The sequence below is a fragment of the Crocodylus siamensis genome, chromosome 1, assembly GCF_052110815.1.
Source record: "Crocodylus siamensis isolate JL-2025a chromosome 1, ASM5211081v1, whole genome shotgun sequence".
In the NCBI taxonomy this organism is placed as follows: Eukaryota; Metazoa; Chordata; order Crocodylia; family Crocodylidae; genus Crocodylus; species Crocodylus siamensis.
This window is the reverse complement of record NC_143395.1, coordinates 304,153,229-304,181,132: the sequence shown is the minus strand read 5'-3', so window position 1 is coordinate 304,181,132 and position 27,904 is coordinate 304,153,229. Positions and strand designations below refer to the sequence as shown.

At 42.3% G+C, this 27,904-nt stretch overlaps 1 protein-coding gene across 2 annotated transcripts in view; it reads left to right on the top strand.

The window, feature by feature from the left end:
• SEPTIN10 (septin 10) overlaps positions 1-27,904 on the top strand; it is a 56,118-nt gene that overhangs the window by 16,093 nt on the left and 12,121 nt on the right. For both annotated transcript variants that reach the window (XM_090021478.1, XM_090021485.1), the window contains exons 2-7: positions 5,667-5,784; positions 7,808-8,003; positions 9,901-10,087; positions 17,170-17,331; positions 18,365-18,461; positions 19,036-19,204. In XM_090021478.1, the coding sequence (XP_089877604.1) occupies positions 5,667-5,784; positions 7,808-8,003; positions 9,901-10,087; positions 17,170-17,331; positions 18,365-18,461; positions 19,036-19,204 (929 nt within the window). The remainder of the gene's footprint in view (positions 1-5,666; positions 5,785-7,807; positions 8,004-9,900; positions 10,088-17,169; positions 17,332-18,364; positions 18,462-19,035; positions 19,205-27,904) is intronic.

The following is a 27,904-nucleotide window of genomic DNA, read 5'->3' as shown; positions in this document are numbered from 1 at the left end:
GTCCCAGGGGCCTCAGAAAGTAGAAGAAAGGATAACATTGCATCTGAAATGCCAGAGTAGAACTTGGAGGACCCAATTTCATTTCCTGGCTCTTCCAGTTCTTCCCTTCAAGTTTATAGATATCAAGTGATCCCTCTGTGCTATAATGCATATTTTGTAAAATGAAGATGCTGATGAAAAGCTTACCCATGAGTACAACTACTTTAATGAAATCTATCCATGTGTTAGTTGGATAACCTATCATGTAAGTTGCTCAAACTTTCATATTTTGATTCAGACATGAATTTCAAGGTACACCAATAGAGAATTTTTGGGCTGATACAGATGGCTGAATTTTAATGAGCCATATAGGCTAATACTGATTTGATTCTGATATGCAGCCAGGCAGCATGGAGAGTGGCGTCCATCTGGTAAGTCTGTTGTGAAGGCGGGGGGGGGGCAGATCAAGGCCCCCATGGTGAGGGAGGAGGCAGCAGGGCTGGAGCAGGCACTGCACAGCTGAGGCAGAGTGGGGGACAGAGCCACAAGCAGCTCATCTAGGCAGGGGGGTGGCTCCTGCCGCTGCATGTACCCTGGGAGGACATGGCGGAGCGAGGGCAATCTGCCACTGTGGGCTGGGGTCAGGGTGGTGCCAGGCTTTTCCTGGTGGGGGGGGGCTGGGCTGGGGCTGCACATGGTGAGTGGCAGTGGTGCTGGGAAGGGGTGATGGGGGGGTGTGGTAGTCCCCCCCAAAATTCACCATAGACCCCCAAACTTCTCTCCCAGCATCCCTGCTTCCCTCCGCAAGCACAGCCCTGTCGCAGCCCCCCACTGGGAAGAGCCTGGCACTGCCCTGGCCCCAACCCACAGTGGCAGGCTGCCCTTGCCCCATGCAGATATGGGGGCACCCCCCCCATGCCCTCCCAGGGTGTGTCCAGCAGCAGGAGCCGCCCCCCTCCCTATACCCCCTGGATGAGCCGCTTGCAGCTTCGTTCCATGCCCTGCTCTAGTTATGCAGTGCCTGCCCCTTCCCCTCCCCCACTCCCTTCCTCACTGCAGGGGCCTTGATCTGCCCCACTCTTTCCTTCCCTGCTCCCTTCCCTCACAACAAACTTACCGCGCTGCTGGGCTGTGCTCCTGGCTGCTTGAGTTCTGTGCTGCAGCTGCATGCATGCATGGGGCATTTATTGGCAACATTATCGGTCACATAGGCCAAAAAAAGCCCATTGCTGGTGCAGTCAATTTTCCTTTATGTCCATGCTAATCCAGTATGGGACCAATGTATCGGTGCACCTCTAGTTGTACTTTTTGTGGATTTATAAATATTATAGAAACTCTCATCTTACTTTTATTCACGAGTTTTATGAGCTGAAAGATTAGAAAATGTATTAAGTTGCTTTTACCTATTAGTGACATCCTTCGGTTTGCTTCTTGTTTTAAGAACTCACATAAATCTTGGAAATCTTGAAAATTGTTATAAATATCTCTGGCAGAGGTTGAGTGATGCAGTTTCCTGATCAAAACAGTCACAAGTAGCCTCTTTGGCAGAGCGTCAAGAACACAAAGAAATGAACCAAGTTGGCCTTTTGATATGGACTTCAGCCATAATCAGGATTTTGTGTGTAGAAAAATATGTTTATATTTAGGAACTTAAGCATAATGAGGCTTCCTGTTACTGCATATATTTACTATTTCTCATTGACACTATCTGTTTCACAGTGATTTTGTTTTTGTCTAATTTTCAGTGTTACAGAAACAATATAACACTGGAAGAAAAAGTTATATTGTATTTACTAACAAACTTGGAAGCTAAATTTATAGTTTGGATTTTTTAAGTGGTAGGTTCCAGTCAACAGCTATGAACATTAACCCTCTCTTTTTACATGGGGCATGCACTGTAAATAGAGCTGTATCGGCAATATATATCACATTGCTTTGCTAATGGGTTTTAATCCTGACATGGATAGATTGTCTCTCTAACAGTTACTTGATCGTTTACTGACTGTTTAACCTGCTGTTACAGTTCAGTGATAGAATCTTTGTCTTTTACATGGGAAACTTGGGTTCGATTCCTGGATGCATGCATAAAACTACAGCCATCAGGGCACTGAATGTCTGGACTCAGTCTGGCCTTTGGATGCTGTCTCAATGGTCTAAAGGAGGATAGAAACTCTGGGCAGCCTCCATGCCTTCCTACTCCTGCCTGGGTGTATGTGTGCGTGGTTACCTCATGAATACCCCATGATCTGTAAGGACTGATGGTTACCTACTACTGCTTGTCTGTCAGTTATTGGCCTCTGCAGAGACTGCCGGAAGGATGTCAGTTGATGTAATTTGTCATAACATGTTTTCACAGACAATTATACATTGAAGTGTACCAATATATTGGTCCATATTACATCAACACTGATAAAAGGAAATTTTTAAAATCATTTTGGCAATTGGCTTTTTTTGGCTGGTAATGTTACTGATAAATGACGCGTACGTGCACACAGCTGCAGCATACACGTGGCCAGGAATGCAGCCCAGCAGCTTGGAGAGCAATGTCCAGCCAGTAAGTCTATGGGGGGAAAGGGATGTGGGGGGGAGCAGATAGAGGCCCCCATGTTAAGGGAGTGATTGGGGCCAGGCAGGCACTGGCACTGCCCAGCTGGGGCAGTGAATGTGACCCCACCGGGAGCAGGGGGTGCCATGAGAAGCTTGTCCAGGAGGCTTGGGGGGTGGGGAGGGTATGCGGCTCCCTGCCACTATGCGCAGCCCCAGGTGAGGCATGGGGGGCATGTGCCTCCCTGGATTTGTGCGCGGGGCAAAGGTGGGCTACCTGCTGTGGGCTGAGGGCTAGGGGCTGTGCCAGCCTCTTCCCAGCAGTGGGGGCTGGGTGCATTTGGGGCAGGCGGGGACAGGGTGGGTGGCAGCAGCGGTGCTGGGAGAGGTGGCTACCCCAAAATTCCCCGTAGCTCCCTGTAGCCTCTCTGTAGCTACCCCTCCCAGTGCCACCACCACCCACCCCAAGGGCAGCCCTGGCCCAGCCCCTTGCCAGGAAGAGGCCAGCATAGCTCCTGGCCCTGAGCCTGCCCTTGTCCTGTGCACAAATTTGGGAGGGGCACATGCCCCCCACATCTCCCCTGGGGGCTGCCCTGCCTGGGCAGTGTCTGTTCTCTCCCTCACTGTGGGGGCCTCAATTTGCATCCCCCATGCCCCTTCCTTTCCCCATGCCCTTTCCCCCCACAGACTTACTGGCAGGGAGCTGCTCTACAAGCTGCTGGGCTGCATATCGGGTATCGGATCGGTATCAGCTGATATGTTTGGTTAATAATTGGCCATCGCTATTGGCCAAAATTTTTTTTTATCGGTGCACCCCTAGTTATATACTGAGATTCCTACCATCTTTCACATGGGACAACAGACAGCCTTGTAGGGCTAAGGCAGATGTTACCATCTGTTGTGCCATGTCTGATATTTTTCACAAATTCATGCCCTTTTGTCACATTAAAAAATGGCTGATCTGCCCCCAAAATGGCAAAAAAGTTACTGTTTCAAATAGCAGCAGCTGTGTTGCAGGAAGCTTTGCTTTTACTACTGTGACATGTTTAATGACTGGAAAGGTCTCTCCACTCCCCACTACCCTATAGGCAATGGAAGGCTGGGGCTTGTGGGAGCTTAGGCCCCCCAAACTAATTACAGCAGCAGCACCAGGGTGCTACTTTTGTGTTCATCATGGCCAGCGCCCCATGTGTAGTCAGTTCCATGAACCTAAGGAAGAAGAGGCTAACCGTGCATGTGTCACACTGCACAGAACATGATGAGAATTGTAGTTCTCATGCTGAAACATGCACTCAGCCCCCACAAATAATATTTTCTCCATCTGTGTATGCCTGCAGTGTTCTGGTCTCCCTTCTGCTCTGTTCAAGTAAGAGGGTGGGATGGAAGGAGAGCAGCTGGCTTGTCCTGTCATGGAGCCTTGCAGGGACTGGTTTGCAGGCAGCCCCCTCTGCTGTTGCTGCCAGTCACCGATAGTGGCAGGGGCCGATCAAGTGGTCTCTACCACCTTATCAGTTCACTGGGAATTTTAAAGGGCTTTGGTGCTTGACTGCCAGCTTTATTTTGTATCTTGCTGTTCCTTCTGCTTTGTTGTGGCCTTCCCCTTTAAAGGTTAAATCAGTTGCGGCCATCCTTTATTCACAGGCTTCCATTTCGATTAGCCTGGTATTGGGAGTGCAAAACTTGCAGCCTTCTGGCTGGATCCGGTTGTGGAAGGGCTAGGAATTTGGGGGTAGGGAGGGCTATGGCTGCATTAACCCCTGCAGTTCCCTGAGCCAACAGAGCACCACTGCTGCCACTTGTCCTGCCTCTGGAGATGGGACTGAGCCCAACTGGGCAAGGAGCCATGCAGTCAGAATCTGGCCTGAGGGCGAGTGGGGTGCAAATTAGTGGTAAACCAATGGAGATTTTTGGGGCCAATAGCCGATTTTTAAGGAAGCATATTGGTCAATACTGATCTGATTTCCAGTGCAGCTACATGCAGCTGGTATATCTGTTGTGGTGGAAAGGGACGGGGCAGGGAAGCGGTGTGGGGGGGGCAGATCAAGGCCTCTGGTGAGGGATGGAGTGGGGCTGTGGCAGGGCGCAGAACAGAGCTACAGCTCATTGCAGGGCTATGGGAGGGAGTTCCTGTTGCTGGGCACACCCCAGGAGGACATGGTGGGGTGCATGTGCCCCCCCAGATCTGCATGGGGCAGGGAGGCTGCTGTGGGGTGGTGCTGGACTCTTTCCGGTGGGGGCTGGGCTGGGCTGGGTATGGGGTGGGTGGCGGTGGTGCTAGGAGGGGTGCTATGGGGGAGGCTACAGCCATCCCAAAGTTTGCCATAATCCCCCCTCCCAGCGCTACCCCGACCTAAACCCCCATTCCTCCCCCATGTGCTTGGAAGAGCCTGGCGCAGCCCCAGCCCACAGCTGCAGCCCACTCTCCTCCCCCCATGCAGATCTGGGGGTATCCTCCTCCCCATGCCCTCCCGAGGTGTGCACAGCAGCAGGAGCCCTGCCCTGTGCCCCCTGGATGACCTGCGGCTCTGTACTGCACCCTGCCGCAATACCTGCCCCAGCCCCTGCCCTACTTCCTCACTGCGGGGAATGTTGATTTGCGCCCCCTCCCTTCTACCACAACAGACTTACCAGCTGCACCCAGCTCTCCAAGCTGCCGGGCCGTGCTCCTTGCCGCCTGTGTGCTGTGCTGCTGCTGCGCACATGCACGGGCATTTATTGGCCAAACTATTGGCCCCATGAGGCTGATTTCTGATGCAACCAATTTTCTTTATATCAGTGCTGATCTGATATTCGACAGATATATCAGTGCACATCTAGTGCAAATAAGCTGATACTCCTGCCACAGTGTGTTTGCTGCTTATGTCCCGATTGTGCAAAGAATGTGCTTGGCTTTAAGCATGTGAGTGGTTCTGTTCACTTAAGAGATTTTGTTGGTAGGTTATCTGGCTACACTAACATTTAATAAATGGATTGACACTTTTTATTCTTGTTCAACTCTAGATTTTGCCAACTGTTAATGCTTCCTTGAACTGTTTTCCACTTCTAAAGGACAAGTTGTAGTTTGCTAACAGTTCTATTTGATTACCACAGCCAATTATTTTGCAACATATTTTCTTAAATTTATCAAAATTGTTTTTCTGTAGCTAAAGGAGAGCTGTCGATCTTTATCTTTGACTGGCCATGTTGGTTTTGATAGTTCACCAGATCAACTGGTTAACAAATCCATCAACCAAGGCTTCTGCTTCAACATTCTTTGTATTGGTAAGTAATATACATTTATTTTTACTATTCATAGAAGTAATCATTAAGGTTTTAACCATATGCTATCTCCTGGTACTGAGGGAGTATTTTATTTTAATTTTAATTAGCCTCTATTAGAAAGTGACTGCAATATTAATCCAAATAAAGTCCTAAGGCTTTTTCTACTTTAGGATTAATAATTAATTAATCATAATTCCTCCTTCTCTTTACACAATCATGCTTGAGTTGTTTTTGCATAATGTGTTGTGCTGTCAAAGGTAGCATGAGAAATTATGGTGAGAAGGTCTTAAGCATTGATTCAGAGGTGGCTTTGAAAATTCTTTAAAATTTGAGCCCTTTGTCTGTGGCAGTTATTCTCAACCAAGGTATCACAGCACCCTGAGGTGCTTTGAGATCCTTTCAAGGGTACTGCAGAAAACCAGATAATGTTAGTACTGTTAAAGGTGCAAACATAATTGACAAGGGCAACCCAGAGATGTCAAACAGGAATCCATAGAGTCAAAAACATTCTGACCTGTTGTGGTCTTTCTGGGTTCTTTGCAACAGAAGAATAGCTGTATTATTTTTCGGTAGTCAAAACAGGTGAAAACTAGGTGTTGGTGTTTTCTGAGGGGTGTCTTGAGCCTAAAAAAGGTTAAGAGTTTTACCTCTGTAGGCCACAAGATACTGTCACCTTTGACAACAGGAGATCTTGAAACAATCTTACACATATTTGTTTGCTGTTTTAATGCATTATCTTTGCAGAACAGCACTTTGAATTCTGTGTCTGCACAGCCAGACATGCAGCTTTTTAAGGTAATGATGTCCTGTAAACAGGGCTTGTATCTTCCTTAAGGCTAATATTGCACTGACCAAGATTATTAGATAATCTATCCCATCCCTTAATTGTCCCTTATTTTCTGCCTGTTTTAGCTGGTATAGTGGTAGATTATACTTTCTCCCTCCCTGCATGGAACAGTTGACTTAAAAATGTGTGTAAAAATAATGAAATAGGATAGTTGTGGTTTAACAATGACTTAAGTTTTTTTTTTATGGTTAAGTACTCACCCATTTTTTTTTTTTTATCCTGTACTTTGCTGACTTTGTGTAGTTATGTCCTAAACTGCCCTATCAGACCTACATAGAAATTTTACTTTGCCAAACAACCTTTTTCTTTGTCTGTAAGACTGAAATCTGTTTTTGGGAACTCAAGATGCTGATGTGAGACAGGAAAGGAACTTCTGTATCACTCTAGTTTTTTTTGTCCTTGGAAGTATTAATTAGCATAAGTCATACAGATTCTTTATTGTCTTTGAGTGGTCGTTTCATTTGAGCTCTACTTGTCCAGAAATTGAAGGGAATGTTTTAGAGCAGGCCTGTCTAGCTTATTTGGGGGGGTGGGATGGATGACCCACCTGTGGCATTGAGGCAAGAGACAGCTGTGTTAACCCCCTGTGCTGATCACAGTACCACTGCTTGTCCTATCTCTGAAAGTTAGAGATCTCAACCTGGAAATTTAGCAGTGGAATGACCAGCACCGATGGGGTTAATGCTGGTGCTGCTCATTCTGCCCCAATGCACCCCCAATGGGGATCTCTACCTGGAAATTCTATGGCGGGCGAGTGGTTTTAAGCCCTGGGTTCTAGCCCTATCGAGACAAAGCCTCTAGCAGGTGCAGAGGTTAACATCACTACTGCTTGCCCCGTCACGGAAGTTCTGGCTTTGCATGATCTGATTTAAACATTTGCAGGCTGTATGTGGCTCATGAGCTGCCATTTGGACAGCCCTGCTCTAGATGGTGGTAGATGGTACTGCCTAGAATGGTACTAAGAGGCACTGGTAGTTGTTCTTTGTACAAAATACATTTGTTGGTGCTTCAAAGAATCAAAAATAGGAATTCAGACATGGATGTTCAGAGAACCGGACTTACTTATAACTTTTCTTTAACTTCCTTTAGGGGAGTAATAGCTAGAAAAATATTTATGCTTTGTACCAATATACGCAAATGAACACTTTTCCTTTTATTTCTCTCTCTCAATTTTAGGGGAGACCGGAATTGGAAAATCAACCTTGATAGATACTTTGTTTAACACTCATTTTGATGACCGTGTAGCCAATCATTTTCAACCGAATGTAAGACTTAAAGCTCAAACCTATGATCTCCATGAAAGCAATGTTCGGTTGAAATTAACCATTGTGAATACAGTGGGATTTGGTGATCAGATTAACAAAGAAGATAGGTGAGTTTGTCTTTTTTGATAAGAGTTTGATGATTAAAAAATGGTTTTGGTATAAACTGCAAGGTAACTTTCCAGCTTAGACATGTGTGCCATATTTTTTATTAAACTATGTATATATTTCAGGTATTTGTTTAATACACTTTTTTTTCTACACAACTGGTGGCATATGTTTCCTTTTTGCTAAGGAAGTCATTTGAGAAATCAACTTTAACTCTGCCCCTTGGGTGCATCCGAACAAGTGTGCATATGCAGTTTGTGCATCACAGACCATATGTGCTAGACATACAGGCATTTGCCATGCCGCTAATTTGCAGCATTACAGGTTTTTTTTGACACTGGGAGAGCCCAGTGTCAAAAAAACCCATGGCAGAAAAAAGCTGGGTGGCGCATGTGGTGGCAACATGTGCTGCCCAAAGCCAGAGTCTGGCTGGCTAGAGCCATACTGCAGCTGCCAGCTAGGCTCCTCATGCCTGGATCACCACCTTTGGAGCCCAAAAACCCCAGGAAAGGCTGCTGGGACAAGGGCAGGTGGCTGACCCCAGCCTCCCCTATTCCACTTGGGGCAACTTGCCATGCACCAGAGCGCACATGCAGTGGTGTTTCCTGGGGACAAGTAGCAGCAGCACAACGATATGCTGCTGCTGTTTGTCCCAGGGGAAACACACGTGTACACATGTCTGAATGTGCTCATGTTCATGACTTTTATAATATAGTCTTTCACAAACTATATCAATAAAATATAGTAATTAATTTCTGTTTTTTGGGGGGAATTTTTTAAATACTCATACAGATACCAAATTATACCACCACATACGGGGCCTAATTTTATGCCAAACCTAATCAGTGTGGTCATTATTTCACTCTGCTTGAGTTTAAAGGCTAAGGTGGTGGCATGTTACAAAACATAGTGGGTATTTTAACAGTTTTCAGGGAGCAGGGTGCAGTAGGAACCTGTTTAGGCACCTAATACTTGGAGTAGGATCTGGCCCCTAGTGTACAAACTTAATTTTTCTTACAATTTAATTTGCATTGTAGATTCCAACAAAAACAACCTTATCTGGATTTTTAAATTGCTGAATACTTAGTTTGAGATCCTAGTTAGAAGATACAGTATTAAAAAGATAGCACTTTGGTTTTGATCTTTTCCATCAGTTTGGTTTGTTTAACTTTCATAACTATTGAACTGATTTTCATCAAATTTTGTCTTTCACCTTCAATCTAAATAATAATTTATTTAAGAACTAAGTTGCATTAGCCATGTGGAGCGCAGCAGCCACCCTCCACGCCTCCAGCTGAGAGGCCCCAGAAGTTCCATCCTTCCCCAGAGATTGACAGAGATGGCCATCTGTCAATATCTGGGGAGGGGTGGGACTTCTGGGGCCCCTTGGCCAATCAGAGGTTGACACCAATCTCAGAGGATCTCCTCCCTGTGCTTTAGGACACCAGGGCTTCCTGCTGTTTTTCTGTTTGCAGATCTCTCTTTTCCTGCCTTGCTGGCTTTTTTTTGCATGTTTTCATGTGTCTTTCACAGGGGACATGCCAATTTCACGGTTTCCATTGAAATCATGCCATTTCAATTTTGGTAGATTGCTACTGATGTACCCTACCTTTTATCACCAGTGGCAGTTAGAAAAACTGTTACCTTTACTGTGCTATGAGTAGTTTTTCATAAACTGTGATTTGGTAACTTTTATCCCTACATTTAATGTTTTGTTCTAATACATGACTACTTTAGCCTTCCATGTGTCATTCATATTTAAATATATATACAGAACGATTTCATGTGAATTCACAATAGCATGTAAAACCAATATAATGTGAATTCCTTTTCAGTTCAACTGTGCCTAAGAAAAACTAATCTTTAGTTGCTATGATTTCATTTTTATTTTTTTTTCAGCTACCAGCCCATAGTGGATTACATAGATGCACAATTTGAGGCCTACCTCCAGGAAGAACTGAAAATTAAACGCTCCTTGTACAGCTATCATGATACTCGTATCCATGTCTGCCTCTATTTTATTTCACCAACAGGCCATTCCCTTAAGACTCTTGATTTGTTAACTATGAAGAATCTTGACAGCAAGGTAACATTTTTTTAAAATAGATTTTTATAGCCTCTTGCTTTGTGCTTGCTTTGTCTGGTGTTTCTATAATACCAAGGGCTTTTAAAACAAAGTCCAGTAAAGAGAGGATCTTAGGTTCCTATTTTTGCTGCCCAAACTTTTTATATATTTTGTATTAGACTGTCATTGATTAAAAAATAAATAAATAAGATCTTGGCAGCAGGGATTAGAACCCACGATTTTCCCACTCCCAAGGGTGTGCCTTTGTTACTGTGCCATGGGATTATACATGTGTTTGCTTCTAGGATACGAATCCTTCCCTTTTGCTACCTGGTAGCCTTTAGTCTGCTGGCCTTTATAGGAGAAGTCAGTCCCTGAGGAACTCCTCAGCCAATGCTCCAAAGAAAGTTCAGTCTTAAAATAAACAAATAAGCAAAACAGCATCCCTTTGTCCTGTTCTGGACACTGGAGGGGAGCCCCCTTTCCTCTGGTCCCAGCACAGCAGCCTGGCTCCTCACAACAGTTTTCTGTAGAGTTTGCTTCCTCCTCCTCTTACTTTGTCTTCTGGGAGCATTTAAAATTCCCAGTAGAACATTCCCTCTTTGTGCAAATGACTCACAGCTGAGCTGTCTTAACAGACCTGACTGTTCTTCCTTAAAGAGATGCCCAGGTTCAATAGGAGGGGGTGGTGTCATAGAATCATAGAAATTTAGGGTTGGAAGGGACCTCAGGAGGTCATCTAGTCCAACCCCATTCTCAAGGCAGGACCATCCCCAACTAGATCATCCCACCAAAAGTTTTGTCTAGCCAGGTCTTAAAAACTTCCAAGGATGGAGATTCTACAACCTCTCTGGATAACCTGTTCCAGTGTTTTAATACCCTCCTAGTAGGAAAATTCTTCCTAATATCTAACCTAAACTACTGTTGCTGCTTCTTCTGTTGTCTGCCACCACTGAGAACAGTCTAGCTTCATCCTCTTTTGAACCCCACTTCAGGGAGTTGAAGGTTGCTATTAAATTCTGTCTCAGTCTCTTCTTCTCTAGACTAAATAAGCCCATCCAAGTGTCTGTTCAAGTTATTTTAGAGTTGGGTGTTCAGGATACTCTTGTGAGAAGTGGGGAGATACAGGTCTTAAGATACTCTTGTGAGAAGAAGGAAATATGGATCCAAATCCCTTCAAGACAAGGAGAGTTTAGTACCAGGTTTCTTGCTTCTTGGGCAAGTGTTCTAACTACCAACCTGGTGGCCTTTTATGATCAGATCACCAGATCATTAGATGCAGGGGTAGCAGTGGATATAATCTTCCTGGACTTCCGGAAGGCTTTTGACACTGTCTCTCACCCTGTTCTCATTAAGAAACTGGGGGGCTGTGGTGTAGACACCCACACAGTCAAATGGGTCGCCAACTGGCTGGTGGGCCGCACCCAGAGGGTGGTAGTAGATGGGTCCTTCTCAACCTGGAAGGACGTGGGCAGTGGGGTCCCCCAGGGCTCGGTCCTCGGGCCAGTGCTGTTCAACATCTTCATCAGCGATTTGGATGAGGGGGTAAAAAGCACCCTGTTCAAATTTGCTGATAACACTAAGATGTGGGGGGACGTGGGTACACTGGAAGGATGCAACAGGCTACAATCAGACCTAGACAGGTTACAAGGGTGGGCGGATGAGAATAGGATGGGTTTCAACACAGACAAGTGCAAGGTGATGCACCTCGGGAGGAACAACTGGCACCATACCTACAGGTGAGGAAACTCCCCTCTTGTCAGCACGGAGGCGGAAAGGGATCTGGGGGTCATCATTGACTGAACATGGGCCGGCAGTGTGGAGAGGCAGTAAGGAAGGCCAACCGCACCTTGGCATGCATCCACAGGTGCATCTCGAGCAGGTCCAAGGAGGTGATCATCCCCCTCTATGCGGCACTGGTCAGGCCACAGCTGGAGTACTGCGCCCAGTTCTGGGCGCCACACTTCAAGAGGGATGTCGACAGCATGGAGAGGGTCCAGAGGAGGGCCACTCATATGATCAGGGGACAGCAGGGCAGGCCCTATGAGGAGAGGCTGTGGGACCTGAACCTGTTCAGCCTCCAAAAGAGAAGGCTGAGGGGGGATCTTGTGGCCTGTTAGAAACTAGTCAGGGGGGATCAGCAGGCATTGGGCGAGTCACTGTTTCCCCAAGCACCGCCAGGAGTGACCAGGAATAACGATCACAAGCTGGCAGAGGGTAGGTTTAGGTTAGATATCAGGAGGCGCTACTTCACAGTCAGGGCGGCTAGGGTCTGGAACCAGCGTCCAAGAGAAGTGGTGCAGGCTCCTACCCTGGGGGTGTTTAAGAGGAGGTTAGATGAACATCTTGCTGGGGTCATTTGACCCCAGTATTCTTTCCTGCCATGGCAGGGGGTCAGACTAGATGATCTGCTCAGGTCCCTTCTGACCCTAGAAACTATGAAACTATGAAACTACTTGACTAGTGTTGTTCCACCTGTCTGGCCCTGTGGGCTCTTCTATGTGTGTATGACATTTATGTTGAAACAGAATGTTACCTGAAGTTCATTCTTGTACTTCCGTGGCAAGTGGAAGGCAGCCGGCTCCATCATATGGGGCTTCCCATGGTGGCACTACGGGGAGCCCCATGCAGTAGGGGTGGGCTGTGCTGCTTGCTGCCATGTGCAGCTGTGGCCAGAGCCATGTGCTGCTGAGTGGCAACGCCTTCATGGGCCACAAGTGCCCCAAGGGTTCCTGCCTGCCGCTGTTGCTGCCGCGAGTCATGGGGGAAATGTGTGGAGGGGGCCATACCTCACAAACCTCACACAGGCACACCCTGCCCCCACAACCCCCCCCCTACACACACACCCCTTCGTAACTCCCCCCACACACCCTCATCTCCAACCCCCCCCCCACATAATATACAAGAGTAAGACTTTTTTTATTTTCGACCTATTATGCAATCACCCCTTTATATACTGTGGGAACTTTTTGTTGTAATAAAATTAAAATGTGTTATAGTAGGTATTTGACTTTTAGTGTATTTTTTTTTTTTTTAGTAGATAGTAAGCCCCTCCCCCCCCCCCAAAGGAGTTCTTCTGGTGGGGGTGGGAGGACGACACTTCTAGTGGCAAAGGCCAGGGGTTAGAGGCAGGATTTCTGACCTCAAGATGGTGTCCAGGGGCGTGGGGCATCTGTCAAGGGGCAGGGCTACCCTTGTGACCCTCTAGCTCACCAAAACTCATTATAACTTGAAATAATTGCCCACTCCTGCTTTATAGCATTAATAGCATGTGTGGATTTGCCCAGTGTGCAATTAAAATGTGGAACTCAGTGCCACCAGATGTTGTGGAAGCTGACAGTTTAGCTAGATTCATAAAGGGATTTGGATACATTTTTAGAGGAGAGGGGCATCAGTAGCTATTGAGCATGAGAGTTAGGAATATAGCCTCTGAATTAGGGGTTCCTAGACCTAAGGGGCACTTTTACATATGCTCCGAGAGTGGGGCAGGAGCAGCACTTTAATCAGAGCAGGGACCACTGAGTTAAGGTTGTACTCTGAAGGTTTTCCTTTGTTAGAAATTCTCATTTTTGAACATGCAGTGAGGTCTACAGAAGCCCACCAGAAGCATACAGCCACTTCTGTTTTTAAAAAATCATGACTTCTCTCCCTTTTTAAAAAAAAATGTATTTTGTTTTTCAACTTTAAGGAGCTTGTCAGTCTTTATAGGCTCCTTTTTAAAATAATAGTTATCAGTTAAAGGTCACAATAATATAGTTAAAATGTGGGTTGGTTTGTAAGCAAATAACGTTCTGTAGATCTAACCCTGTGTGAGCCTTTAAATGTTCTTGTGTAACCCCTGCACTGCCACATTTCTAGATGCCCAGAATAATACTTTTAAAGTGTCCTTTTGTCAATTCTTATTTGTATCTACAATTCAGTTATTTTTGGTTAACTATACAAAGGTTCATAATTTCAAATAAGAGATTTCATAAATCCCTCATATAGTTCTTATAATATTTGCCTTAATAAATTAAGGCAAATATAATCACATGCTTTTAAATGCATAATGTTGGGAGTATTTTATCATTAGACTTATGCAAAGCATATTTTAACTGGATGGATTTGTTTAACTATTATTACTATTTGTGCTGCTTGCTTTTGTGTCGACCTCATCTCCTTCCTTTGAGCTTTTTTCTTCTATTTATTGTACAAGCAGTTCCTTGCTAATTAAAATGAATACTTGGAAAACTTTCAGATCTCAGGCTTATTAACCGAGACAAGCTGTCCAAAGTGGGAGTGAAAATTAATTTACTATAAATTTAATAATACTGCCTACATGTATGCTTAAGACTGTATAATGGAAACACTGAATCACTGTACTTTAGCCAAATTGATTTAAGCTGTGAATTTCTAGCAGCTGCGTTACATTGGCCTGATTTCTAGATCTAAAAAACCTATTATCAAAAGCTCTAGTGTTGTATCTAAATTAGCAGATTAACTCCTCAATAACTTAGCTGCAGAGAACATACCTAGCAGCCTCTAAGCCTTTGTTTTCTGTTCTATGTTTGGGTAGCAATTAGATTTTTTTGGGGGGAGGGGGTGTATTTGCTTGATATGAATGGAAAGTTTTGGTTTTTTTTTAAAACATTGTGGTGCTTCTAAAGTGGCATTTTGCTTTACAATATGATATTTGCACTAGAGACTGGAGCAGAGGTAGAACATAAAAAAGGAAGGGGAAAAAGAAATAGATTATTTCTGAAATGAACAAATGTTGATTGAATGCAGCAAGTCTGACAAGATAGTTGCTTCTTTCTCCTGCCCATAGTTCCAGGGAAAAGGAATTAATTTATCTAAAACATGTCTCCTCTAATACTCTAGAGTCCGAGGTATCAGCATAGGCAATATTATAAGGTGAAGTGGTTACTATTTGGTTTTAAATGCTTTCTTTTCTGTCTCTTGTTTTTGTTTAGTGTTTGGGGTTTTTTGTGTATAACAGGGATTTACTTTCTACTGCTGTTTCAAAAGAATTAATGGAGTGTCTGTTTGCTTTCCGTGTTCATGATGGATAAAATTCGTAAAATTCTCAATCATGTGTAGAATGATAGAAAATTTTGTATCGTTTGTGCATCTGAAAATAATTTGGATAGTGAAATAAATATTTTCTTATTCTCACATACAAAGCATGTCACAATAGTTATTGGAAGGCTATTTTTAAAGCACACTGAGAATGCTAATCAGGTTATGATAGAAAATAGTTCCAATCTTTTTTTGGTAAGCAGTGTAGTACAGTGCACATATCTTGCAATAGGTATAACCTTGACTTTTATGTTTGTTTGTATGTAGAGGTGGTTTTATGCAATGCTTTGAAGAGTCAGATTTTTTTACTTTGCTTTTCCATGCCAGCAGAACGTTTCTGACAGGGTGCTTCCTGTAGTTTTCCTGTCGACTGAAAACCAAAAGAGATTTGAGTTTTAACTGTTCCTCTGCTGTCAGTAAATGTCTGGGAAAGTTTTCCTTTATATGCTAATGCAGATCCACTAGGACAAATAAAAACGAAGCTTGAAAACTTACCACAAGTTAAAAATTAACTAGCAGAAAAGAAATGTACCATTCACAATTTTCTAACACAATTCCCCATAAACAGCAGTATTATGGCACAAGATTTATTTATTTTTTTGCTTTTTATTAACCTAGGAAAAGGCACAGTCATGCATGCACACATGTTAAAAAGAACATTTGTCACTAAGGTTACAGAATCAAGCACTACAAAGTTTTTGATAATGCCAGAATTTACTCACTCCACCTTGTGCTTATTTATCACGATAGTCTTTAATTGTATGATCATCTACTTGCAAGGCCCTGCTTCATTCAGTGCCAAGGCCAGACCAATTCTTGGGCTGAAAAAGGGCTTATTATTGTTTGCAAACTGCTGAGGCACTGTGGTAAGAAGTTTCAAAGAGAAATACATGAGGAAAATAATAATTTCTGAATAGTGTGACATAAATAGGGCCTGAGATGATACACTGCGGGGACAGGGCCTGAGACAATACACTGAACAATGTGGAGAAAACTAGTACAGGTGAGTGTCTGCTCATTGGCCTAGCTTTTCTTATTCTGTTCACTAGACACTTTTACATGTGCTCCAAGGTTGGGGAGGGAGGTGGCACTTTCATTAAAACCACTGCAGCATCTTGTGATCCCCGCACTTCAAAATGGTGGCAGGGGCATTTGAGCTAAAGCTCATTGAATGGGTCAAGTGCTTGACAAATGTAATTTCTGCCTGTGCCCTATGCAATGGCCTCCTTGCCCTATTAGTACCTTAGGACACTGGTTGCCTTATGGGCCATCTGTGGTATCCTTCTACCCCTGTAGCCATGCCTGTTTCTCACAGATGTTGCTTTAAGTTTCGCTGGGTCCTCTTGCCCCTCTGTCTCGCACATGCACACGCACACACGCATACGTGTGTACGTGTCACTGCTGTTCATCTTATGGACCCTTGGTGACTGGCTTGTTTGTTACCCACCAGGAAAGAAAGTTGCACCTTTCTTCTGCATACTGTTGTGTTATGAGATTCTAAGTATTGTTATTATTTAAGAATAAAAATATTTGCATTGGTTTTTTGGCTTTTGTATGCAATTTGATACAAAAGCTGGAAGCTAACTAATTAAGGCTACACGCAGAATGTTAAAGTAGGTCAGGGCTGTACAAGTTCTGAATAGCTGGGACACACACACACGTTGCACTGCTGCATCATGCAGCCAAGCGGCCCCTTTCCCATTGTTGTGCATTTCTTGCACCTCCTCCCCCTCACATGGCATCATATGGCACACACCTCCTGAATGTCCCATGGGCCATACTGCCCCTCCCTACACCCAGGGCTGGGGATGGGAAGCAGAAGCTAGAGAAGGGCGGAGGAGTCCAGAGACCCCAGTGGCAGCTGTAGAAAAGTGATGAGAGAAGTGGTACCCAGACTGGGTGCTCAGGGACTGTGAGGTAACCCATGGAGACCACATGCAGGCTGTGGGCCATCAGTTTGACACCTGGAAGGTCATGAGTGAACATTTTGTTGTCTGAGGTTGACATAAGCTTTACATATGTCATGTTATTTCTGTTGTTAATAGGTGAACATTATACCGGTCATAGGCAAAGCGGACACTATTTCTAAAACTGAGCTGCAGAAGTTTAAGATCAAACTCATGAGTGAATTGGTTAGTAATGGAGTCCAGATATACCAGTTTCCAACAGATGATGAAACCATTTCTAAAATTAATGCCACCATGAATGTAAGTATCCAGCATGCATTTGGGGCAAAAAAGCTGGTAAATCATTATTCTAGTATTAGTGTCACTCCACTACTTCTCCTCTTCTCCTGCATGCCCATGTCAAGACAATGTGGTTTTGTATTTATAACAAGTTCAGTATTTACATCTCTTCTTTTGTTAGCAGCTCAAAGAAATGCATAGAGAGACACTTATCTATTGGCTCTTTTTCTCATTTCTGTTCTCCCTGTCTATCCATTGTTAGTAGCATTCATCACTTTAAGCTAAGTTTGAACAATAGCTAGGATTTATTATTTTGAGGGGCATCTCTATGACATGTTCTGAATGCCTGAGCCATACATTCCTAAGCACTTTGATGGGAATGCAGCCCCTGCTAATCACTTTGCTTGCTCTTCTCACTTGTGCCAGGAAGTCAGAGTGCAGTAGTGTCTGCCCCACTGTTCTGTAGTGGATCTGACAACATTAATATTTCTGTAAGTTTGCTAGTTTTGTGTTCTAATCATCATTTTAGCAGTTAGCAGCTTCAGTTTTAGATGAACCAGTCAATGTACAGGCAGCGTTTCCTACCTTGTGGCTGAGATCATGGCATGAGCCAAGACCTTTGGCTTCAAACCCCAGTCTTCCTCTGACTGCCTCACGAGTGTCACTAGTGAATGCTTGCTCTGCTCTGAGGAAGACTGTTTCCCACATAGTTGCTACCTGTGTTGGCTGTATTCGATATAATTTAATATATGAGGGCTAGCCACCTCATACTCTGCTTGTATTGGTTCAAGCAATTGACCTTTGACCAGCGGGACTTTTGACACGTGTCTAACCCTTCACTGAAGCTTCAGAATCCATTAATGCACAACAGCCTGGGGCTGGACTAGCTATTGATCTTTTAAAATGGATTCTTAATATGACACTTATTTGTCACTTATAATTTGTCTGCTTTTCCCCAAATCTTGTTTTTTTTCCATTTATTTCTCAGGCGCTTCTTACCCACATTTGTGTAAGAGTAATAGGAGATAGGACTGAATTGCTGTAATTCTTACAGGGGCACTTACCATTTGCTGTTGTGGGGAGTCTGGAGGAGGTAAAAGTTGGAAACAAAATGGTGAAAGCTCGCCAGTACCCATGGGGCATCGTGCAAGGTAAATCTGAATTTTAGAGTGTTTTTAAGAGACTATTTAATGTTTTCAATATAAACCCCACAGAAATGGCAGCAACATTGTTCTGTTACTGAATGGGCAGATACTAGCCGGTGTTGTCGTACTGGGATTAAGTTAGCTATTAATTTAAAAAAAAAAGTCATTGTTTGATTCTGGGAGGGTCATGGCATCACCTGCTTAAGTCCATATCTGTGAGACCCGAAGGATGATGAGCATGTATTAAATCAGATCCTGTTCGAGTTAAGTACATTTAATATTGTAGGAATGCTTCTTGTGTCTCAAATGTTAAGAGCAGAGAAAAGTAATTTAATTTTCTTGGACTTGAGTAGGGAGTTGTGGAAAATAATTTTGGAACCTACTTGCTAGCATTAATGTTTGGATTATGTGTTGCAAATCACGAGGCAGCATATTAAACAATAATAGAAACATGGTTGCTTTCTTTCTGTCCTCCCCATCCAAAATGATCAGCCAATTAAATAAAAGAAACCCAAAGAAATACTTTTCAACACTGCAGCTATTTGTGTGTGGTGAATGTGACTATTGTTTATCTAATTAGTGGAAAATGAGCACCACTGTGATTTTGTCAAGCTTCGTGAGATGCTTATTTGTACAAATATGGAAGATCTTCGAGAACAAACTCACACACGGCATTATGAGCTGTACAGGCGCTGCAAACTGGAAGAGATGGGTTTCAGGGACACTGGTCCTGAGAACAAACCAGTCAGGTAAGAGAGTGAATCCAGTTGTTTGACATAATGGAAACGGTCTTTTGTTCTTTTCTGTTCTGGTTTGGGGGCATGCTCTGCAACACACCAAATGTGGAAAAGCTGCATCTTTCCTTGGTTGGAATAGGATCTTGTTCCTGAGAGAAATGCATACTTATTGTTCTTCTAGTGGTGGCAAAGTCTCAGATAACTTTGAGGTAGGATAGGATCTGGGCGTGTGTGTGTGTGTGTGTGTGTGTGTATGTATGTATGTGTGTGTATATATATATATATATATATATATATATATATAATTTTACCTTTACATTTAGGAGAGCACAGGTTAATTATACTTCTAAAAATCACTGAGGCTTTGTTCCTAATGTAAGGATCTTGACTTTTTTCTTGAAAAATATTTGCAATCTTTATTTTTCTTATGCCCATGTTATTCGCTTAACTTTTCTTGTGTGTCTAATTTCTATTTGGACATCACTTTTCACATGTTTATTGTTCTGCTGTTTTCTGTCTCCTGTTACCACTGTCTAATAGAGACTAATAGTATGGTTGGATTCCAGAGTCTGAAAGCACTGAAATGCTTGCTTCAGTCCTATAAAATCACTAGTACCACTTTCATCTGACCTACCATCCTTAACCTCAAACACTAGAAATTTGTTTGTCACAGAATATATTCCAATAGACTTGAAAATTCTGAGGCCTGACTATGGGTGGGAAAAATTTACAAGAAAAAGCCAGTTTACTAAAGGGTCCTCCTTTTAGTTTGTTTAAAAATATTTGGAATCCTTCTGGTTCCTATTTTTATTATCTTGTTTTCCTGACAGTCTAGCCTTTATTTCCTTTTTCAGCCTCCCTGTTGCCCTTTACCTATTTAAAAAAAAAAAAAAAAAAAAAAAAAAAGATCATTACACACGTAATGATTTTTGCATTAGAACTCTTTCAGAAATAAGCTGGTGCTTCGTGACTTCCCCCGCCCCTGGCTGTAATTAGTCAAAGTCTGTTAAGGGAAATTTATGAAATGCCAAGTTACTGTTGCGTAGAAGTGGTGGGTGATGCTGGCCTCAGCTATATATTGATACAGTAAATAGCCTTGATTTTTTAAAATAACTATTAATGCTCTGACTTTATCTTTTTTTAAAGACAAAAATCATATCGTCTTTACGTAGTCACTATAGAAATTGAAAATATGTGACTTTTAGTAACTTTTTAAAGAATATATTTGTAGTTGTTTACATTCTCAACTTTTATCTACAAGCAGGGAAGTTACAAAGTTTCAGCAGCTGATGAGTTCGAGAGTGGTAATGTTTTAGAATAATAACTTTTTATTGAATGAGTAGCTGTTTTTAATATTATATTGATGAATGAGGGCTGATGAGTAGAGCCACATAGAATAGCAATCCTCAAATGGCCTATAGACCTTCAGAAAACTTATCTAGGTACCGGTAGTGATGTATTTAACGTGAAAAGACTTGACTTCTGAACTGCCTTGAGAGAGACCTGAGTGTAAATGGGCACACAGATTAATATATATGGGTAATCGTAAATCACCCCTGAAATGGCCTCGTGCAAATAGCAGAGAGCAGGATTGCAGAGCAAGTTTTGGGCCCTTTCAGAGTCACATGGTTACTGTGGAGGAGGTTTTCAGATCACAGGTTTGGAATTAGGTGCCTGAAGTCTACCTAAGTCTAGTTTTGAAAATGTAAGCCCTTTTCTAGGAGTGGAAGAGGTTTTTTTTTAAAATGTATGTAGACTTTACTGAGTATCCTACAGTGGGCCCTAGCATGACATCTGATCAATAAAAGCAGATTCTGTGACACAATGGATACCCTCAAACTGCCAGCCAATTTCTAGTTAAAGTCAGGCTGGTTAGTTATTCAATCAAAAGGTACCCAATGTTGCCCACATTGATGGCACTTGTAGCAGGAGAGAAAAAACAGGAAATAATACTGCTCATCTGTATCAAGGCACAGTAGAACCTTGTTCCAGGCATGCATGTCCTACAAATTGAAGAAGACGCTGGTAGTAAAAATCTATTTTGGAGGAAAATAGATTTTGTGATGGCAATATTTTATTAAAAGCACCAATTGAGCAGGTTGCTGTAATTCATTCTTTAAAGGCTATGTTGCAGTGTGCTCACTACCCATAACTTACTACTCCTGGGTAGTTGTTGGATGCGCTGCACTTGATTGATTACAGTTAGAAGCAAGCAGAAAAATAGAGGCTTTCTAAATATGAAAATATGTTTCAAGTACTTGATACAGACACGTTGGTAGTTTTCTAAACTTTTAAACTGCAGTTTGCGGCGCTTTTTTGATTATTTGTCGTTTCAAGTAGCTAACATCTTTGTCTATTTTGTCTTTTTTTCTCTCTCCTGTCCCCTTTCCACTCCAGACTGATAGCTGATTGGTTGGTCCTGTAGCTACAGAATCAAATTCTGATCACAATTACTTTTTACCACAGGTGGCATTTCCTATGTCCTCTGAAAGGTTAGATCAGGCATGGTCAGCATTCAACCCAAGTGACATGGTCAATCAGTGTGTTTGGCATGCAGCAGTTTGGGAAGGGGCAGAGGATTGGAGTGACAGTCAGGGAGGAGGTCAGAGTCAGGTTGATGCTGGTTTCAGGGTTTGGTCCTGCAGGAGCTGGGGGTAGGTACCACTGAATTTGGTGTTGCTTCATCTCAGTGGCAACAGGCTTTGGTGGCACTGGGCAGTGGCATTGGCTGATTTATTAATGTAGCACTATCTCTCATTTCTGACTTGTGGCACACTTGTCAGAAAGGTTGGCCACCACTAAGTTTCTTATTTCTGTGTGCTGCACATTTCTTTTCAAACTGGTGTGATATTTAGTATTCATCATTACCATCTATAATGCAATTTAGAGATAAGGCCCTGTATGTTAAGTTTATCTTATTGTATGCCTAATGTAAGTCATTTGATTCCTCCTTCCATATAGACTTTCCTTCGTAAGGTCTATGTATGAGATTTACTGGATGGATTTCCTAATTTATCAGGGATTTAAATGTAGTTGGTTAAACTTTAGGTAGGATTATTTAAAGGTCTAGTCACTTCTTAAAATGCAATTATAGAAAGTGTCTGGAATGTAGTTCCAAATCAAAGTGAGTTATATTTCATCAAGCAGTTTTGCAGAGGACCTTGGATTAGAGGATTGCTATAGTTACTGAAAAGAAAAAGGCTATTTAATTATGACTACAACAACACTCCAACCATGTTTAGTTATGGGACATTGGTACCTTTTTAGCATCCTCTCCTATTTTCTGTTGGTCTTTTGTTGTTAGAGCCTTTGCTTTCTATCAGCATTCTCTCCTATTATCTGCTAGAATCATGTGTTGCATCGTAATTTAAGTAGGAACATCTTGGAGTAAATAATCTCTTTTCATGTTGTCTATGAGCACCTTGCACACTTTTGGACATAAGAATAAGGGAAGTCAGGTATGTCATAAACAGTGGACACTTACTAATATAGTTATTCACTGTAGAAAGCTTATGACCATATATGCACTTGTTGAATAGATTTGTAATTATTAATTAGAATAAGAAGAGGTACAAGGTAGTGTAGTTAATACATTTCTTAGTGCACTGATAAAGCTTTGTGCTTCAGAGTATAAACCAATTTCTAAGGGGTTAAAGCGGGGGTGGGGGAGGCAGGCTTTCTCACAGATGTCTATGCTGGACTTCTTATACATCTTACCTGTGAGCACCTGATGGTGCTCACTGCTTTTGTTAGCAGCTCAAGGAAACACAGAGACGCTTATTTACTAGAATCGTGTTGCATCTTAATTTAAGTGGGAACCTAGATTTGCACATACTGAAGTAGCTTGAGATGAGTTTTGATTTAGTACTGAAATTCCTGTTTCCTGTCTTTGCTATAAAGATCCCATGCATATAGATATAAAGAACACCCCCCCCCCCCAAATTCACAACCATCATAGTTGACAGGATATTAAACCCCTCCTTAAGAAGACATTTACACCAAGGATGTCTCCTGCTTATGCCTTTATTTGGTGAAATGCCTTGGTGAGTAGACAGGCCTTCTATGTCTTGAAAGTCAGTAAATAGCAGTTTAGGGGAACAAGTGCAGAGTAGGGAGTGTGAATTGGAGAACTCCACTGAAAATGCTGCTGCCAGTCTCAAGAATATATTGTATTTATTTGAATACCACATGCACCTTTCCCCACAAAATTAGCATTTCCAAATTAGAGTGCATGCCCTAGCAGGGAAGTTGATTTTCTGCTCAGAATAGTAGCATGGAGATGCTGTAAGATGGTTGGTGCTTTTCATTCTCTTTCCTCCAGTGGCCCCATAGAGGGAGGGGCAGATGTGGTAGGAGAGAGCACAGGGGTGGAGGCATATAGTGGTATGGTCTCATTTCACTTTGACTCCTGCTGTACCTGAAATGTGAAGCCAACTGCCCAGCAGCAGCAGTGGCATTTTTGTTCAGCCAGTGCTGGAGGAGTCAATTAACATCATGGGTTATTATAACCTTCCTGATTTACTTCTAATTCCTCCTTACCCTACAGGTGGTAAAGATCCTCTCTCTTTTTATGGTCTTGGTGTTCCACTAAACTGGCTATCATTTCTTCAGCAATTTTGCTGTCTGTTAGCTGTTAGATACTCCCAGTCTCTCTCCTTTTATTTCACAGCCCTGCAGAATGTTTTTAGTTCTTTTCAAAATCCTAGATCTGCCCATGGAGTGCACTTTTTAGCATCAGCTATAGTTTGAGCTTTTAGCTGAGCAGCCAAGGCTTTTGACAGTTCAGCTATGAAAGGGTTAAAAATGTAGCTTCTGCCTAAGCAGGAAAGAGACTGAGTGAATGGAAGAGTAGGTTCTGTCTCTACCGGTGACCATAACTTTGGAAACATCCTTTTTTCCCTTCCTTCTGCCTTCCCAAAAACAAGTTGCAAGTCTTAAATGGGGTTGTGTGATACACTAGAAAATATGGTAAATCTTGACTATTGTGCTTTAGTTGATATTGGCTTGTGATGTTAAAAAGGCATTAAAGTTTGACTGCCCAATGCAGGATTTTTGCAGTGGACTATACCTGTAGGCATAAGTTCTTTGTACCCCTTTCTTGTAGACTTTCATTTATAAGTGGAGTAACCCAAACCATGAAACATCTAGTGTTCTACTGACAGTTAGAATTCAGTTCATTTAAGATCTTTGAATGTGAGCAGAACAAGATTAATTTGCACCTTTGGTTTTTAGGGTCGCACTACTAAAGTATTACACAGATAGGAAAAAGTCTGTATCTCACAGCCAGGCTACTGTAGAAAGGTAGGTGGTAGTGCTACCCTGAGGTATGTAGTAGATCAGTAATGTATTAAGTTATTTACCTTAGTGGTAGGTAAATACGGTGGTCACAAAGAAGGGAAAGTCTTACAGAAAGATAACAAAGATGTTAGAAGGCAGCCAGGCCCTGAGGACAGCAGGCCTTAGGGGAGGAGTGGTGACTTCCAGCTGCCAGCATGATAGGATCGTGCAGTTGCAGTGGTAGCTGATACAGGCAGTCCTCGAACTTACAACACAATTGGTTCCTGAAAGCTGCATCTGAAGACAAAACATTGCAACTTGGAACCGATTTTCCCATAGGAACCAATGTTATAAATGGGGGATTGGTTCCTGAACCAAAACCCAATACGCTATTTTCACCAAAAATAACTCAGAATTTCGTACTCAATCAATTATAAATGAGTAATATAGCTACCATAATGTATTTCTATTGTAAATAGCAATCATATTGATTTGGAAGGGCTTCTTTGAGGTGACTTTGCTGGACTTTTTGAAGGGCTCTTGGCTGCACTTTTTTTGAAGGGCTCTTGGCTGAAATCTTCTCAGGAGTCTTGGCTCCAGGTTTTTCTGGAGTCTTGTCTGCTTTCTTAAAGAAAGTGTCCGAGGAAGTTTGGACAGATGTTCTCCAGGGAGATGTGCAATGCAGCAAACTTGTTCACTGGTGGCATCAGATCAGATCAAGCATTGTAAAGTTGAAACTGACATCAGAAAGTTGAAAAAGGGCATCAATTTACAAACGTTGTAAGTGCGAAACGTTGTAACTCGAAACGTTGTAAGTTGAGGACTGCCTGTATTTTTCTCACCTCCCCCCAAATTAGCGTCTGTGGTAGCTGCCTCAATCGCCCCACCCTGTTTATGCTACTGAGTTATAACGTCCGTGCACTTTTTTTCCATTTAAAACCTGGAATGTATTATGTAAAGCATAGCACAGCCAGTCTTATGTAAACTTTGAGAATCCTTTTACTATGTACAGTTTTATGAGGGTAAAGATGGATGTAACAGTTGTATCCGTATCAAAGATTACTGATAAAAATTGTTATGATGCAGCTGTTACATTTGCATGATTCTGTAGTGATGCAAGCCCTAGTAAACCGTTCCAACTTTAATCTTGCTTCAGTCAGGGTCGAAACTAGGGCAGTTTAGCTCATATAACCGCAAGCTCATGCAGAAAGAGCAATTCCTGGTGTAAGAGCTGATACATACTCCTAAGCAACACCAGCTCCTCCTTTTTTAAAGTATGTATGTTCATACTCTGAGGAGTGAGTTAGCTTAAACTTAAACTCTAAGGAAATACAGTTCACTTGTACTCATTAATTGTGCTGTGGATGTTCAAACACAGGAGGGAAAAAGATTGAAGTCAGTATATTTATATTTATTTTTATTTTTGTCATTCTGAAAGATGATTGTCACACATGCTAATACAACTATTTGGGTTCAATGTGGTGAGCATGGATTACAGTAGTAAGAAAGATGCATCGGCCTAGGCTTTAGCACGTGTTACCACCCATAGCATGTACCAACAGTTCCTGGAGAGCTTTGTATTCTGGTTGCTAGCTCGTGATACAGCCTGAGTTACTGTTAGGGTGGCCATCATAGAGGACATTTCTGCTACTCTGTCCTCTAGTCGTATGAAATCTGATGCCTTTATGTCCTCTATTTTCTCTTAAAGAGAAAAATAGAGGACATAAAGGTGTCTAGTTTCATATCAATAGAGGACAGGACAACCAGACTGTCTTCTATGGTGGCCACCCTAGTTACTGTACTTGTTTTTTAACAGTACAGCTACTGCAAGCTGGATTAAAGTAGCTGCAGGTATGCTGGCATATATGCTCTGATTCCATTTTCATTTTGCTATAAAGACTACTTTTTAGGCTTGAACTAAACTAGTTCCCCAGCTAAAGAGCTAGGGGGTTGTTTCCAAGACCTTTTAAAATGTTACATAAAATGTTGCAGTGCAATAGTCGTGAGGCAGGAAAAGTGACATTGCTATATGTACTATTGTGTATAGCATATATGCAATTCCTATATGCATATTTGACATTGCATATAATGTACTATTGAAATTTTAGGCCTAAACGCACATTTTCAAAAGGGAATGGTGCTCTCCGTATTGAGTTGTAGGGTAAGCCAAGATGAATCAGCCTTTTGGAATTTGGAAACTTCCTGTCATTGTCATCAAACTAGCAGGAGGCATTTTGGCTTACTGTAGCATCTAAATCAGCAATTTAGATTCTTAGTTCCCTTGTTTTAGAGTGTTTTTCTGTTTTTTTTTTTTTTGGTTTTTTGGGGGTTTTTTTTTTCCCCACTGAAAGTTAATATATGAGTGGTAACAGCTGAAATGGAATTTAAATCCATTAATATATAAAGGGAGGCCACAAGAATTTAATAAATACGAATCTGATGTAGCATTTGAGCTGTCTTGGAGCAAGCCATATACTTCATTGTTGAGAGCAAAGGCAAGAGGTCAGGGGAAGAGGATAAGAATATAAAAATAGACTGATGGAGCACATATGGAACATCCAAACAAAAGTCATAATCTTCAAGATTTTGGCAATCCTGTTATTAAACTATTTGCCATTATTATGTTCTGTAGGAAATGAAACAGATTCTCAGTTTGTGTAAACCACTGTAGCTTTACTGAACCTACCTCATCTGAGGATCTGACCATAAACTAATTTTTTATGGAATTTTATCTTAAAAAAGAGTGTACCAGTAATTTTTTGAGGAAGATCATATTAACCTAGACTTTACAATGCACTTTTCAAAAAAGTTATACTTTTCTAAAAATGGGAACGGTCATATGTATTTAAGAATAAATCAATACTTGTTTTAATAGTCTCATCTTTATTCTGTGTCCATAGATTTATACAGCCAAAACTATTTTTCTCTTTAAGTTTCAGATATTAGTGCTTGACTTTGTTAGCTGCAGTAAAAAAGCTAAAAAATTTAAAAAGTACATTACCTATATTTTTGTCAGGTATATTCATACATATCAAGAAATGAGCGTATGCAGATATCAGAGTATTTGTAAAACCAGATTTCTCATATATCCACCTGATTGTGGCAAACTTTATTACTTTTTAAATCACATTAGAAATCTTGTGTTGTTTGCTTTCCAGACAGACTTTCTTACTTTGTAACTTTCTTAGAAAGATACCTCTTTCATGAAAGTTTACTAAGTCTAAAACAGAGGTTCTCAACCTTTTTTTGGCATCCAGGTACCCCACCACTGCAGTTTTGAATGCGGTGGCACCCCTGGGTGAGAATCCTTGTTGGTGCTGCCTAAGCTTACCTGAGTGCTTCTCAGCCAGGTTCTAGGAGGACTGTAGGTGAGGACAGACCAGAAAGAGCTGCACAGCATGAGGCAGTTTTGCTTAAAGCCTTAATGCCGGGGCA